Here is a 17,540-nt window from a genome sequence, read left to right as displayed (position 1 = left end):
CTGGATGGACAAACGGTCTTAATCAAGTAATGACTATTAAACGCGCCACTCTTAATATTAGTGCATCTGTAATGTTCATCTTTGTTACATTTGGCATGTTGTGTTGCTGAGTGGTACAAAGCTAAAGTCCTCATTTTAGAGTCAAGTTTTGGAGTTGCAACTGCTTAAGCAACACAATGCAAAATGTAGGTAAAATTGATTTACAGTTTTACTTAGGAGACATTTTTATCCAAAATGATGCATATCTGAGAGTAGATCCAACACAATGTAGGTAGGCGTGGCAGCACAAAGGGCCTTGCCTGAAGGACCTCGCTGGACAACTGCACCCTGATCAGGATTTGAATCAACAAATCTCCTGTGCCAAAGTCAGGGATGCTAATCATTGAGCTATCCAGCTGCTAGAGATGCTTTCAAATAGATGTTTTGCTTCCGTTTTAATTGGCAACTGCTCAAACGGAATGTAGTTTCTGGGCAGGAAGAAGATATATTGCCAGGAGGGCTGTAGCCTCCAGGTCAACTGGTTAATCAGTTGGTCGATATTCTCCCATTCAACAAAATTGTCATTGGTTGGTTGCTGGTGTTACTTTAATGAGGGGGAAAGCGCTACATCAATAGCCTTTCAGGATTTATCCATTATTTTCGACAGCAAAAGTAAGACTTTCTGTGAACATCTTTTCTCACAACTTTGATTCAAGGTTTGATTTATTTACTTAATGTTTACTGAGAGTCATCTCTTAATGAATTGAACAGATGATATGTCAAAAAAGTCGGTGTGGTTCCATTTCATTCAAACAAATGGGCAAAAAGTGTGAACTCTGCAAACAGCAGTTTGTATATCACAGCTCAACAACTAACATGGAAGATCATCTAAAACAGCAGGCTAGTATGTCTGTGTTGTATCTCTCAATAATTCCCATCCTCTGATCACCAGTTCATATAATCCTGTTTTCACAAAACATATAAATAAGGGTTTGCTGCAGTTTGTGATTATCCAGTATAAAATAACCAGGTTCAAATGATTTAATATGCTGCAAATACTAGATTTTTTGTGGATTTATAAGACATTAGGGCTATTAACTCCTTTGTAGCCAATTTAGAGCATCTATGAGATCTTTTCCCTTGTGACCAACTGATCGACACAGTTAAAGGGTAGGTACAGTTTCAGAGCACCAAGGTTCTCTTTGGTTCACTTCAGCCTTAATTAACTGGTGAACTGCTACTTGCTTAAAATATCTTGTAGCAAAACGTCACTCAGTTATTTATGTTACATGGCCTTAAATGGTCTTTCTGATATATAGTAATAACTCACATCTGTTCCATCGTTAAAGAAAAATGGGTATTTCAGTATGAATATTTTGTAAAACAGGAGAGAAACTGGTCTTCCTATAAATAACACTGACCTGGTTCCATCAAATTTAGAATCAATCACTCAGAAGAAAATCATCAACTAGATCACATTTGAAAGGAGACACGGATTACTGTGCCAAACTTCTAAAACTAAAAAAATATCAAGATCTGACAGTGGCTCTGCAGTGTTACATCCTCTCGTTGCTTACTCATGTTTGATTGTGCTGTGATTCATACAGGATGAGCCTCCACCCATCCTTCAGCACTCAGGCAAGGTAATTACTTTAGAGTGATCGGCAGCACATATGAGGGTTACAGAGTGACCAGGGCAGGTTGCTTACTTAAACAGCACTCAGTATTTTCATATCTTTCTCAGTGGCAAACACTAATCTCCACCAGAGGACAGCTTTTTGCATAATTTCCAGCAAACAGGGCCTCCAGTTTTCATCACACTCCCTTTTACTGGCTGTCTTCTCTTTTGTTGATGGAAACGTTTTTTATTTGCTACGTGTTGAGTGCACAGGTGACACCAGGAGTGGAATTCACGTCATGGAGGGCGTGATCACATGATCTTTGACAGTGTGATCAGCAAACCTCGTCACCAGGTGCACGTACGCATCACGTCCACACTTTTATTACCATAACGGTTGCACAATTAGACATTTATTTCTGACAAACCCTTTTCTTTTTACAGAACATAAATCACATCTTGGAAACGGGAAACATTTATAGGAGCTATGTCTTTGTTTCTATTTTTAAAGGTCAAAATTTGAAGATCCATCCAAACTATTATGTGAGGGAACAAAGCAGAAGGCAGACAATTCCTAATTAAAAACAGACCTAAAAAACCTCCATGTTATGCTGTTTGCTCAGCACAATGTCTTTAATCTGTTACAAAATAACATTTTATCAACTACTGAATAAATCAAATTTAATTCCTGATGAGTTAATTCAGAGCATGGCTACAACCACTAACAAATGTAATTACTGAACTACCTGCTAACATGTTATTCGATTAATTTATAAATCATTTGAAATGGTAAAATGTTGTCAGAGTTGTTTCTGATTCATTTTGTCAATGAACTGAGTGAATAATCAACTAAATATTTCAATTCGGCTAAAATTGTTCCATTATTACTACAAATTGCTACAAAAAAGATTTCCAAATTGATAATGGTTATTTTGATAATTGAATCCATTTTACTCCACTTTCACTGGAATCAAATCTTTATTTCAAATTGAAATACTGTAGCATGTTTTCACCAAAAATTCTACTTGTAATACAGCATTTCATTTACTGTGTATCACAAAGGAATATTTCCTAAATAACAAATGCTTATTATACTACAAATTTGAAAGATGTATATGTATGTTTTTTCAATAGCATCTTTCAAAGCATGATTTTACAGTTCACCTTATATCAGATTTTAAATAGTTAATATGAATTGTGCATTTGAAAAATATGAATTCCTAACAGATGAACACACATAACTTTTATCAAACACCACTGTAGCTGTGAGGAACGTCTACACCTCACATCACTTTGCCTAATTATAGCTTCAATTATCTGCTGCAGTTAATTTTAGATGCTACTCTGCTGTGTTTGCAGCATTCTTCTTGTGCCATACATCTCATGTTTGTGTGTGTCATAGCTGCTGGATTTTCATAATTGTGATGGAGTGATGCTGGTCAGACTGTCACGGGTGACCTGCCCCGGTCAATAGAGAGGAAATGTGGCTGCGTCAGCAGGTCTGGCAGAGGAGATGTGAACCCACTGACAGGGAGCAAAGCCACGTAGATGCTATATTCAGTAGCAGCTGCTGTTCGCTGCTGGACTCAGTTTACAGTCTATAAGACAAGTATTGGCAGGGTGCACTGTAGCTGTCTATGATGTATGCCTGAATTAGCATAAAAGAGCAGAAAATATTATGCAATTGGGGATCTTCTGCATCTTCTCCACTGACTGCAAGCATGACTGGTCCACATACAGTTCAGACAATGCTTAGAAGCATTGTTCTGGTATTTCTGACCAAATGATAAACCAAAGTGCAGTGAGTAAATGAACCCCCAATTAACAAAATTGACCAAAATATATGTATTTGACTGATTAAAACCCTGTTTAGGGGTAGCACTAATTTCTCCATCAGCGCTCGATTTAGACGGTCGCCATGTCGCCACGAGCGCTGGGAATCATGGGAGGTCGACGACATCATACAAAGTGGCTGCCTCCACGAAGAAAACATGATAGGCGGTCCAGCTCGATCGAGCATGCGATTTAGACGGTCGCCAGGTCACCATTTGCGACGTTTTTAGTCACAAATGGCGACCTGGTGACCGTCTAAATCGAGCGCTGCTCCATACAAGACAAATCATGGTTAACAAGATCCTTGAATGTGCAACATGAATCTACTAAATAAGCAATCTTGCAAGATTGAAATGACAAAAAGCAGCTGAATGAGACTTTAAAATCCTGCCTGGTTTTCATTAATATGAAAAGATGTAAACTGTACCAGTAAAAGACTAAATTATAACAGGAACAGGAAACAGTGTCGGCCTACTTACGATGAACTGAAATGACATTTGGTTTCAACAGTCATCAGTCACTGCATTGAGTTGAGCTGCTTGAATGAAACCAGGGTCCACTTTATTGGATTATAGGAAAAAAGGCACAAAACGTAACAATATAACTGAAGAAAAAGTAGACAAAGCTGGTGCTACAGTAGTGTGTCTTCAAATAAACACACAGAATACAGCAGAAATACATACCTTTGCCAACATGATTGGATATAAGACATTGCTATTACAGATATTACTATGGTGTACAATCCAGTTATTTTAACTTCTGATTGATTTATAATTTTTCTGCAGCAGCATAAATGTAAATCCAACCAGCAAGTCTTTGCATCTACTAGTCGTTTAGAAAGAGGCCCAGTATTCCTTCAGGTCTGTCCCCTGCATCTTAATTAAGGTCAGTGTGGGAGGGAAGATCTATCAAACAACAAGATTACTGCCATTCTCCCGCTTTGTGGGAACTCAGCTATTGACCCACACGAGTGTCAGAGAGCACAAAGCAGCGAGAGAGAGACACACAAAAAATCCAGAACTCCTTTATCTTGTTCTTTTCTTCAGCCCAGACTACAGAGGGACAAGGGGCCATTTATACCCTGCCTCTGTACCCCCTCCAGACACTGCAACCAATGGGCTTTTTCATGACATCAGCCTACTCACATCCTCCAGCCCACATCCAGAGCCATTGACTCGGTTTGGAAGAGAACAATCTGCTCTGCTGAAAGACCTCCAGTCTGGCTGAAAGCGGCTTTGTGCGTGTGAACAACATGAACTTCTCGAGTGATGCTGGCATAATGTTAAATTCAATTTTACTTCTGGATTTTGAAATAACTAACAAAAAACTGTACATTCAGACCTACTTTTTTCAATACACGGTGAATGTGGAGGAGGCTTCGCTTTAGTATGTCAAAATGACATCAATTCAGTCTTCATGAGCACCAATATTTCCCCTTTAGTGAAGCTTCTACTGTCATTTGCCGGTTCATATTGTTGCGCTGCACAATATATAATTTCAGTATCGACCTTGTAATGTGTGCAGGCACAATAGTCGCCCCACTGCAGAATAGCAATGAAACAGGACAAACTAACTCAAACTGCAACTTTTTTGCTGCTTGATAGTTTAATAGTTTTAAATTTCCATGACTAATCCACACTAATCTGAGTCTGTGTGAATAAACACAATGTACTCCAATATAAAGGTTTTCGGACACACTGAGATTTCTAAAACTTTATTCACAAGACAGAGAGTTTGTTGACATGCATGTTCCACGGGAACAGGAGAGAAACACTGAAAAAGAAGATTTGGTTGCTAAAAAAATGCAACATCCCTTTTATGGGATTATTTCATCTATAGAAAGGACAGCGTCGACCAAAAATAGGTCCTCTGTCGGCAGTGTCTTGCAATTGTTGCTACTACATGACAAAATTTGTTTGACCATTTATATCAGCACCACAAAGCTCTGTATGACAAGTGCAAAGATCTGAATGCCATCCAATGCAATTTCAGATGTGTTTGGCAGTGTGTCGGCTTTTTAAAAGATGTTTCCATTTTCTGTGCAGATGGACCTCATACAAAATCACCCCACTCATTCTAAAATGATTGATTCTCTCCAAATGCTGCAGTTATTCAGGTAATCTGGTCAAAATTAGAAAAAAAAAGTTTATATTGCAGAAAACGAAAATGTCTGAATCTCAGTTTTTGTTATAATAAAAAAATCCTGCACTTCAACAGAAAAAAACAACTATGGCTAGAAGTAGAGAAACATCGAAAATGCCTTTTGTGTTTTTTAACAAAGTGGTATTTCATTATTAATTTACAAAAACTGAAAAAAACTGGACATTTAACATTCCAGAGGTGTTACCAATACTGGAATAAAGTCGAATTGCTGTATAGTACTTATATTTTAGTGTCTTTTCATACTTGTCTCCTGTTTTCTTTGTTGATACACAGCCTGCAGTTCAGCCCAGTTCATTTGAAAAGCCTTTTTTGTTTTTGTTGAATGACTACTGGTCACAGTCTCACAGCTTCTTATGGATTGAGGAGAGCACAGTTTTTGTTTTTCACAGAATCTGAACAGTGCAAATAGTATACTTTGGAAAATCTGAGTAATGAGAAATGCCGAACTAAAGGATTTTGATTAGATATTCTCATTTGAAGCTTAGCTTTGGTAAATTTTCCAATAGAACATCACAGATGATTATTTGAGGTTTAATCTCACCACTGCATCTATTTTTACAATTTGTGGCTCTGATAAATGGTGCAATTTTGGCAATTTTTAAATATATATTTTCTTACAGATAATATGCCTTTCAAACTTGCCAGGAATTTGGGGTTTAGAGGATTAAAGTCACCTTTATCTGGATAAATTGCTGGATTAAAACATCTCATTAGTTTGAATTCTGTCAATATATTCCCAGTGGAGAGCAGTACCTCTGATCTCAGTTTACACTACTAGAGGAGACGATACTGACAGCTAAACGCCCATTGTCCACTGCTGCAAAGTAAGAGGTGGAAGTGACACTGCTCCTACTGCAGCCGTCAACATTTTAGACACCATCAGCCTACTTCACAAGCTGCAAAAAAAATCAAAAATAAAACCATGACGGCCCAAAAAAGGCCACCCAGCTCGTTGTCTAGTCACCCATGACAGGACGAGGGAGGAGGGAGATGGCTAATTTAGGCCAAATGGTAAATATTTCAGGAAGTCTCATTCATTATTGACGAATGGCTTTACCTTGCGAAGCAGACTACATATCGAGTGTCTTTCCAGTCTCCTCGCTCTGTGCTCGGTAAAATCCGTGCAATGTGGGGCGCTCTGGGCTACATTCTTTACAACATGTGAGAACAAAAACAAACACAGTAGGCTTGGCAGGAAACATGTCATTTCTAATTTTTAAAGACTACAAAAATTGACATTTCTTCCAATTGTTCACTGCCACTGTTCTACCTACTGTATATTCTGCATTAGCAGAAACATTGATTAGAAAATGTTGAATGAGGAGCCACATTTTTATCTGAGTTAATCTGGCCACACACACAAATAAAAGGCATTGTCCTAAATTAATATCAGGTCAAATTTGATGGAGATTGTGTCACCTGAAGTGTGCTGTTCAAGAGATTTACAAAGCAGGCGATTATAATTTGATAACCGCTCTAGTGCTCGCTCTATTTAGCAGCAGAAAACAGTGTCAGACTTGCAGAAAAGTTCAGCTAGATGACATTTTTGTCCGAGATAGAGGGGAAAATGTGCTTCCTCTGAAGTTAAAGCTGATTCTAAATAAATGCTCGTATCATGTGTCCCGCTTGTTTACCAGAGATTTGCACAGTCACTCCAGCTCCTATGCAGAGGAAATTTATCTTTCAGTAATCCCGTCACACAGAGAGGTCAGAGTTAAAGATGAGAGATAGTGCAGCTAGAAATTCATGCATTTTGTTCGCGGAAGAATCTCACAGCTCAAGCTCACATATTTCTGCACATTTTTATGTTTCCTGCAATCCACTGTAGATTTAATTCAGCATCTAAAACAATTAAAAACACTGACATACAGTGCATTCTGTCAGTTCAGTGAAAAAAAAATGGGTTTAGACTACTTACTGGTGGTGTTTCCAGACATCTGAATGATGCATTTGCTTTCTTTTCCGATCTCTCTTGAATTGAAGGGGCGGACTCGCACCGCCACCTTCACAGAGGCCCCTGCCATGGTGCTGTCTTCCTAGCACCTCGGGGTGCCTTCTTTAGTGCTCGGGTGTGGAGTCTGCAGGTCTGGGGATGGGAGGGGAAAGTGAATCATTATCAATACTTATTAACTTATTAACATGTGTCAGCTCACAGGCAGTTGACAGACCACAAGTAACTTATGGAACAGTGTCTGTCATGTGTCATGCTGTGTAACTTTACAAAACGGATGGATTTTTACGTGTTTGTGAAATGGTGGAATATTACACACTGCGGTTGGCGTGTTCGGGACAATAGAGGAGGGCAGGGCTGGGTGGCTGTAACATGAAAAGACCGTGCATGGTCAGCTACTGCCAAGGGAGATGGATAATAAAGCTAGCTGTAACAAAAGAAGTGCAGCAGCAGCTAAATGTCAGTCTATTTCTCTAGATGACAATAGCACTGAAACAGGCCACAAATCCAGGGCTGGGCTCCATTCAGCAGCTTCGTTTTTATGAACCACTGGCTCCCAAAAGACTCCAAAATGAACATGAAATCACTGTGTGATTTTAGTGTGTTGTGGGCGGATCGACAGCAACCGTGATTCATCATCGAATTACAATCTACTCATGTTTTTGTCAATAACCTCGACAGTGAGCGACACAGTTATGTTTTACCGCTGCTGCCTCGGGTGTACCTGCACATGCTATCAAATGATGTCATACTACAGCATATTAATGAGAGAGAATGTTGTTTATTATACTTAATTTACACACAATATTTGGGATAATGTTGGATTTGGTCTTAATATTCAACTACCTGAGATCCATTTATGAGTTGGAGACAAACATTCAAACGTACATGCGACATCGGCGTTGCTTGTATACGATCATTGACCAGAGAGATATATGTTTTTATGGTACTGTGATACATCTTAAATCTTTACATAAACCATATTCTAATGTTGATGTCTTTTAGTTTATGCTGTTCCAGTCTAGGCTGATATTCTTAATCTAAATGGTTAAATGGAAGCTAAATTTGATAAACATTCAGAGAATGTTCCGTTAGTTGGTGACTCAGATGTCTGTCATCATTATTGAATCTTGTAAATTTGCTGTGTCACCCTGTTTCCTGGTACACCCTCTCCACAGCTCACACCTAAACACATCCATTTGTGAGAGCATGTAACGCTATTACAACAGGAAAGCAGCAAGAAGGCTTTAAGGTGCTGTGGAAAAGACTGAGGTCAAATCGGGATTGAATTAATGAATAATACAAAAGCTTCAGCTTAATTTAATGCAGTTCAACATTTGAAATAGAGGAGCGGGCATGTGTAGGTGTCTGGTCACTGTGCAATATGACATCTTGTGTAAAGATCATTCTTAAAAAACAACATTTAATCTGTTTTTTCCCCTCTCACACAACATCCATGGTCATAATCTGCCCTCACAGATGCTCAGTCCAATCAGCTGATGATGCAGCTCAGCTGGGCGGCCACCATTTTCCCGGTGACAAAGGCTAATGTAATAAACAGACTGGTGTGTTTACTTGAGAGCATTTTTTTGATAGTTTTAGCTCATCACGTCTGGATATATACGTTTAAGAAACACTCAGTAGCGTTTAAGGGTAGCAGAAAATCAATAAATACTAAGTGAACCCATGCTAAAGCTAACATGAAGCTAAAACTGACATTTAACGGCTGTTTCTGAAAAATATACTTCTTGCGTAGTTTAAAATAACATTTACCATCCTGCAGTTTACCTTTCTCTCAATGACATGACAATGCGTTTATTCTCGACATCCTGCTCTCTCTCTCTCTCTCTCTCACACACACACACACACACACACACATACACAATTAAAGGCCACTTTAATTTAAAATATCTGTATTTAATCATCGTGACAGTTCGTGAACAGTGCTCCGGAGCAGCTTTAATATCATTTAGCCGCTGTAACACTGAAGCCTCCACCATGGCCGCACCCTGAGCCCATCTCCTCCCTGGAGATTTAACACTGAGTAAATACACACCGACTCGTTAAACGGTACTACAGCCTCGAAAATTGAGCAAATAACGTGACATAATAGTAAAACAAGGCGCTGTCCTACCTCCTGCCTCCTACCGCAGTGTCTCTCTCTCCGGTGTGTTATCCTCCAGCTACCTCCACCTCCAGGTCTGGCTCTGCCCCGAGCTAGTAGCCGCCTCTCCTCCCCATGAAGGAACCACTAAAGGAGCCGTGAAAAGGGGCTTCAAACTACCCCCGACTTCCGTCCCTCCTTCCGCCCGGCCGTATGAGGAGGCTTGGCGGCTAGGTAGCCGTGGAAAGAAGGACGTTTAACCCGAACCGGGGCGGTCAAAATGGCTCTGGTGTCTCGGTGTCTTTGGCAGAGGAGGATGCTGGAGCTCCGCTGACATCACCGCTGAGGGAGGTAACGGCATCAATGCGGAGGGAGGAGGAGGAGGAGGAGGAGAGAGGTTGAGGAAGGGGAGGCAAGATCCCGCTTCAAACACCTAATTTTAAAGATGCACAAAGAGTGCAATCCTTTTTGTGCAGCTATGTAGCAACACCCAGCAGGGATATTAATATCTTTAAAAGTCCAGGCTGGTTGCAGCTTTACTGTGCATGCAGTTGATATGAGGACATATTAGGGGATGAATGAGGTTTAGTAGGTCAAACCAGGGACATCAAGCTGAGAGGAGACAAGCAGGTCACTGCACCATGGAAACACACAAACGATAGAACATCTTGGAGCACAGCCTGGCCACAAAAAACAGGATTATGCACTAGCTGTGGCTTGGTTTTACCATATTTTTCAATTTATTTATTTATTTATTTTGCAGATGTGTTGTCCCTGAATGCCTCTTTCTGGGGTGATGTGAGTTTGTCTGCATTGCAGTTCAAAGTTGTGTCTTCACAGCCTCTGTTTACTGCAGCAAGTAGGAAGTGTTAAATGGCAAACATGGGCGTAGGTTTTGTTCCTATTCTGCACCAATTTATGATGGAGGTGTCTTTATTTAGGCACCAGGGTAGAATATAAAATATAATGCAGCAAGGCTCTCAGGAAATCTGTATTGCTTTTAAATATTTGTTCTTGTGCAGATCCCTTGTTTAATATCCCCACTGAGTCAACACTCACTAACATGTAATTGTTTTTCAGTTTGCTGCCTTTATGTTTTTATGTAAGGGGACTATCACGGCTCAGCTGGGAACCGAAGCGCAAATTTTATTTACAAAAAGAACATTAAAGTAAAACTCAGAGCCCCAGTGAGTTACGGAGCAATTTCCTTCTTTTTCCTCTAATCTCAGACATGCACAAACTACAAGATCTGAAAATAATGGCACATCACATGCTGTAGGACGTCATTGAGATTATCATGCCAGAGGGAGCAGTGCATCATCTCACATGATCTTATGGGGAAACAGATGTAAACAGAATGGAGAATGTGAAGCAACAATTTGCAGTGATGCTACTTTCCAATTAGAAGAAACACAAAGCAGAAAGCTCAACAAGTCTGGATGAGAAAATGTTTGAGAAATGAGGTCTACATGGGTTGTTGATTCTTCAGTGAGACCTGCAGATGAGATTTCAACTCTCTGTTTTAATAACTGTGGCTAATGTCAGAATCAAACACTAGATTGTTGGTGTCCACTGCTTCTTCTTTTTTTAAATCTTTCATCAAAAATACAATATTGTATTCATAAATTTGCACACAAGTATTTACAGTAATCAACAAACAAAAAAGTATTTACAATATAGACGAGACTGCAAGAAAACTCAAAAACATTTGACAGGATTCCCAGAGTGACTAAAAGAAACTAACTAAAACTATAGAGAAAACACTATTACACAACCCAAAGACAAGAAAAACACACAAAACATGAGAAAAGACTTAAAAGAAAAAACATTCCAGGCCAAACATTGTTCCAGACCAAGATCCAAGGATGGATGATAGATTGATATGTGGTGGAGCAGATAAAGCAGAGAGTAATGTTGTAATCCACATTACCAAGGACTGTTGAATAATGATGAGAGCAGAAACCAAGACATGTTAAAGTGATTCATACAAAAAAACATAAATAACACATAGTTTATCATTTCAAACAAGACATTCATCTATTTAGCTGTTGTTAAAGTAGTTAAGTTCTATCTGTAGCATGCACATGTCTTTGTTTTACCACTGTTGGGGTATCTGGTTTTCTGCTGCCGTTTTCATCTGGATGGTCAAAAGATGGAGTCTGAAGTGCAGCAGGTTTTTATACCAGAGCTGCCAATCAGACCATAGCAAGTGCAGCCATTTCAAGGGGTGAACTGGGTTTATTTGATTTAAATATTATTTTATTTATTATATTTGTGTTGGAAAATTAGCTATCTTTTTGGTTTGTCTCTTATTATTCTATGATTAGGTCGACTAATTGTATTGTTTCATGCTTTTTGATGTTAGCTTGGGTGTTTTAAGTTTCCTCTATTGTATCTAGCTAGTCTGATCAGTCAATGTATGTATCTGCTTTTAATCATTGTTTTTCAGGTCTGTTATAACTTTGTTTGATCAGTGCAGTTGGTTTACGCTTTTATTTTGTTGCTGATAGCTTTACTTAAGATCTGCTCGGCCCTGATTTATAAAACAGCTTTTTGTAATTTTGTCATTTTTGGGTAAATTAAAAACCCTATTTTTGAATTCACCTGCGAGCTTTGCAGCTCAGTCCCTCACAGTCCTGCAGAAATCATTTTGAGATGTTGCAGACACCAACTTCCCAGGGGAACAGAACAGTCTGAGTCTGTTTGAGGAAGGGGTGAAATGGGGGTAAATCCAACCAAAACTATTGCTATGCGACCCCGGAAAAGTAGACTGAGACAGGAGCAGGCAGGGGAACTCAGCTGAGGCCTGGACTGGAGAGCAGGGAGTGACAGCATCTACAATGTGAAGTTTAATGGAGATCTGAGCCAGGTTTATAAAGCCAAGCAGGGTAATGAGTAACAGGTGCTCAGATCTCCCACACAGCTGTCTCTACTCCTGCTGTTAACATACCCATTCAGGCCAGAGAAACAAGGAGAGGCTGCCAACTATAAGAGAAGGGAACAGCAGGAACAAAGTCACCTGTTCTAAATATTAATGGGAACATTTCTCTTGTGTGTCCCCTGAAATCCACACATATGGTGAAAAACAAACAATGCACATAGCAGAAATTTTAACTTGCCAATGCAGGTTAAGTGCAGGTGATATATATGTAATAACTTCCCCCAGCATAACTGCGTATTAGGACCATGACACTGAAGAGGCTACATGGATATGCCGCTATCTTTCATGTTATTATTTACTCCTTTGCTCTTCCTACTCGACACGCTACACCTGTGTATCCGGTTACATGCGGCTTAAACATATGAGCTGACAAGGATCGTCTTTAATGGAAATAACAAAAATGAAAACAATAATGTCAGGTCATTTGTTATTCAGCTTAATATCAGTCATGCAATTGTAGTCAAGGAAGTGCAGTTTTGATGTACTTGGGCTTTTGCTGGTTATTTCCATTTTAGGATACTTTATGTTTCTACTTCACTCCATTTTTCAGAGCGAAATATTGTTCTTTCTGCTCCATTGCATTCATTTGACAGCTTTAGTTAGCCTAGCCATGCTAGATCCCATGTTTCTGACGGCACAAGGGTCAAGGGAAGCTCGACAGGGAGGGAGGCGGGCTAAAAGGTTGTCTATCAAATCCCTCTGCAGCAATTGGGTAGGTATACAACCAATCAACGCAACGAATAGGCTGACGTGGTTCCGAGAGCACCGGCGGATTGTGTGGCTAAGTCCCATTAGCTTCCCAACCAGCAGAGCCGCGGAGCCAACTGGTATATTAAGGATTTGCCATATCCCGTCGGAATAAGTCCAAATACGTCTTTCTTCTCAATGAAACACTTAAGTGCCGTCCTTTGTTTATCTTTCAAGTTGAATTTTAGCTTCAAATCTTTAAGGGCTGTGGCCAAAGCCGAGTGGAAAGATAACTGTTTATTGTGCGCCGGTTGTTTCTGTCAGAATCGTCACGCCTCTGTCGTCACTTCGTTACGCCCGCCTTCTGACTCTACACTTCATGGTGATTGGTCCGGCCAGTTTTAGGAGAATCCAGCCTCGAGCCTTATGGAGGGTAACTAGACCCACCCTGGCAGAGAATTAAATTCGTTGCCGTGGGTTGTCTAGCACGGCTAGGCTAAGCTTTAGTTACTTTCACGATGCAAATTTTATGCAGTGCATAATATAGCAATACATTGTTAAAGGCTGAACCAATGGTTTCCAAACTTTGTGTCGTCTTGAAAAAAGCAGTATGTAGTTGGGGACATATTTCAGATGAGTTGTTAACAAATTCACCAAAGAGTGATTTTTCCCTCTAAGTCACATGATTATGTTTCAGTAAATGTGAAAATGATCTGATATCTTAGAGAGAAAAAAATTAAAACTGAAGCCAGATTTGTGGATCAGAACTTAAATTTTCTGATGAGCCTTCAGATTTATCTACTGTCTCTGTACATAAAACTGCTTACAAAGTAGTTCAAACCACCAGTAGCTACAAAAAGTAACATGCTGCTGACACACTGATGCTTCACTATTAATAATCTAATGATGTTCAAATCATTACTTTAACTTTAATACTTAAGCTGTGATTTGTTTGTGATATGTACTTAACTTTTACTGAAGTAGGGATATCAGTGCTTGTAATGAAGTATTCTTACATTGCTGTATTGGTATTTTTTTCTTCAGTAAAGGGTTTAAATACTTCTACTGCTACTTTATGCGACACAGTTTACAAAAGAACAGACACAGCAGGAAAAGTAACAGGTGCAACAAATTTTGTTAACAATGGCTCGGCTCCATCAAGTGTCCCAGTAGCTATAATAGTGAGCCAACGTTCACAGTAGCAGGACCCTGGCAGTGTAGCTCCCAGAATGGAATGCAGTAGGCTTTAATGACACCAATTACATCAGTACTTTGCCAAAATAAGACATTCTGACACATTGCTATAAGAAAATCACACTTACAAACAATCAAAACAAGTTAGGCTGGTTGCTGTTTAGACACATGTTAATGCTGGTTCACTGTCACAGTCATTACAGAGCCATTGTTAATGTTATTAGTAACACCTGGAATTTAATGACAAGTGGAGGTGTCTCCAGAGACAGAAGCCCTATTTTTGTGTGAATGTGAACATTTTAACACCCTCTTGGGGAAGGTAACACTTGAAAAAGTAACGCACTATTGTTTTTTATTACCAGATTGGAGTCTTTTCACACTAAATATATTTAGAGCTGACTAACAAATTTATTTAAAAAAAGGTAAAAAGGGGAGGAGACAGAGTGGGAATAGAGCGGCTCATGATAGAAGTCAGTCAAATTTTGGGATCAAAACCCTGTAGAGTTATTTATAATTTAGTGTTATTGACCTACGAAAATGATGTAAAACCCGACCTGACTTTATTCTTATTTTATGGGGATTGTTTTTTTGTTTTGTTTATAAAGAAGATCAATAGCCGATATGCAAAAATGGACACGCTGTACATGTGCCTGGAAGTGAAAATCTCGGTTTCAGAATTTAGAATTACACCAATGCCAATATACATTTTCACTGAAATACCTCAGTTTATCTAGTGTTACATGTTTAATTAAAATATAGCTCATCAACGTTTGTCCTTTAGTGCTGATTGGCTGTTTCTCTTGATCTGGAACCTATCTGAGAGTGTTGTGAGTGGGACATTGCTTGAGACTACAGGTAAAGAGAGGCTGCTGAGGCAAAGCAGTGTATTTTTTTAATCTATTCATTTTTTCAGGGATCACTTTTTAAAAAATAAGATAGTGATAATCAAGAAAATGCACATTATCAAATCCACTAATCAGTCGGTTCCTAGTTACAAAACCTACATAGAATCTATTTAAATCAGACCATTATATTGAAGAATAATTATTTTCGAAAACATTAAATCACTACTAAGGGTTCATCAGAGAGAAGCAGACTAAGAAAAAGTGCAGCACCTGCAGAGATGTTTATGGAGAAGGCAGCTCTCACACAGTAATTGAGCTGATTGCATGATGAGATGAGGAACCAAACAATGTCAATGCGTCCTTGTGAGAGTGACCTCATCTACACAGTAAAGGACCATAATGGTTTTAGTGCCTGTAGAGGCTGTTGCTACCAGATCAATACATTTTCTTTTGTCTTTCGTGCACAACAAGACAAACACATGCAGCAACTGTCTTTATGTTGAAATTAACCTCACATTACCCCAATTTTAGCCAGTGAATGGGAATGTTTCATCGAGTTTTGTAAAGAGGCTTAGGAGCAGTAAAGGATTGTGAACATGAACTGTCTATCTGGTGGTAGGACACTCTGGCTGCTCAGGTTTCAGCCTGATTGAAACACAATGCAATTGTGACCTTGCTCTTTGCACAGTCCTACCAGTCCTACTGCTCTCTCTCTCCCACATTTAGTGGATGTGTAACATCTCTCTCGGGCCCTCTCTGCCTCCTTCACTTCTATCTGATGCAGTTGCTTTATTTAATTCATCAGCATTAAGACTTCAAATTCTAATCCACGCACCGAAAGAACATGCTGCACACGTCCTGCTTCAAACGTCGCTCAATAAATGCAAAAAGTGGGAATCATTACAGATGAAAAAGGATGATGTCACTCGTATGAATCACCACCGACTGATGAGGAACATTGTTTTAAAGTGAAGCAGGCCAGCAACATGCTCTGGATATTTGAAAAGTGAGAATGTAAGGACATTTCTTTAGACTATTTAGGGAACGTCTAGTCGAGGAGGATGCAGGAGGTTTATTCTGCCCAACCCTCCGGCTCTGCTCTGCCATGTCTAAATTCAGTGGCACAGGAGCCTGAATAATTTATTGGCTGAGTGAGCTGCTGCCTTGAGCCTGGTGTGACAGACATGTTTCCTTCAAGAGACGCTCTTGGTGTGTGTCCGTCAGAGCGTGTCGGACAAACTCCCACCCCGATCACATTCAACGGGCACACAGCAGAGACAATAGTATCATGAATTCAATTATATATTTTCGTTGATAATCCACTGAATGGAAGAAAAGCTCCTCAATTTGATAAAAATTGCATTACAGAATTATAGACAACATCTAAATGTGCAGTTGTAAACATCAGGTAGGTGATACCATGTTGCATTTAGTTATCTTGGGGTATTCTCAGCGGCATACTTAGAAATTTTACTAAAATAAAAGTAGGAATACTATAGTGTAGTATTCCTACTTTTATTTTAGTAAAATACTTTTACTAAAATACATATGTATTAAAATCCTGAATGCTTCAGTAGAAGGCAACTAGACTAAGATTGCTCCTCAGGCAGTTTTACAACCATTAACACCCTGAGTCTTGTGAGTTTTGGGTCATTAACAGGTTGTATTACATGTGATTTGGAGGTGAGAATAAATACCTGGGACTCCCTATCAGTCAGCTACAACTGAAAAAGCCCCTGAGCTGAAGGTGAAACATCTTCAGGAGTCACCTTTCAGTAAAACACTTAAAATGACTATGAGCAGGATAAAATAAAATCTACACAGATGAAAGTCATAAAATCAAAATATACTTACCAAGCAGCAGAAGTGAAGCACTCACGGTGCAGAATAGACACCCGGAAATTAATTATGAATGAAATAATATGTGAGCATCACTCAAGAGTTACAGCTGTTAAAAAGCAGACTATGGTTAGCAGTGATGTAGAGTAAGTACATTTACTAACATACTGGTTGTACTTTTTCTATTTTGTGCATTTTTTTCTGCTACCTTTTACTTCACTACATTTACCTGACAGCCATAGGACTTAAAAAATCTTTTACATTTTACTAAATACTAAAAAATACAATGAGCTGTTATGCCGCTAATTATGCCATCTGGCAGTATAAAAATTAATAAAATCAGTTTTGTATATTAAAGACTCCCTACAGTGAAAATTCAGCTTTTC

At 39.2% G+C, this 17,540-nt stretch overlaps 1 protein-coding gene across 20 annotated transcripts in view; it reads right to left on the bottom strand.

Moving 5' to 3' along the window:
* kif1aa (kinesin family member 1Aa) overlaps window positions 1–10,005 on the bottom strand; it is a 52,997-nt gene extending 42,992 nt beyond the window's left edge. For 12 of the 20 annotated variants that reach the window (XM_022201282.2, XM_022201286.2, XM_022201287.2 and 9 more), the window contains exons 1-2: window positions 9,679–10,005; window positions 7,512–7,679 (exon numbers count right to left, since the gene is read on the bottom strand). In XM_022201282.2, the coding sequence (XP_022056974.1) occupies window positions 7,512–7,617 (106 nt within the window). In that variant the 5' untranslated portion in view covers window positions 7,618–7,679; window positions 9,679–10,005. The remainder of the gene's footprint in view (window positions 1–7,511; window positions 7,680–9,678) is intronic. The other 8 variants (XM_022201295.2, XM_022201296.2, XM_051946677.1 and 5 more) reach the window with 2 other exon arrangements.
* Window positions 10,006–17,540: the final 7,535 nt, after the last annotated feature.

The sequence above is a fragment of the Acanthochromis polyacanthus genome, chromosome 4 (assembly GCF_021347895.1).
Source record: "Acanthochromis polyacanthus isolate Apoly-LR-REF ecotype Palm Island chromosome 4, KAUST_Apoly_ChrSc, whole genome shotgun sequence".
In the NCBI taxonomy this organism is placed as follows: domain Eukaryota; kingdom Metazoa; phylum Chordata; class Actinopteri; family Pomacentridae; genus Acanthochromis; species Acanthochromis polyacanthus.
This window is presented reverse-complemented; position numbering and strand designations above follow the sequence as displayed.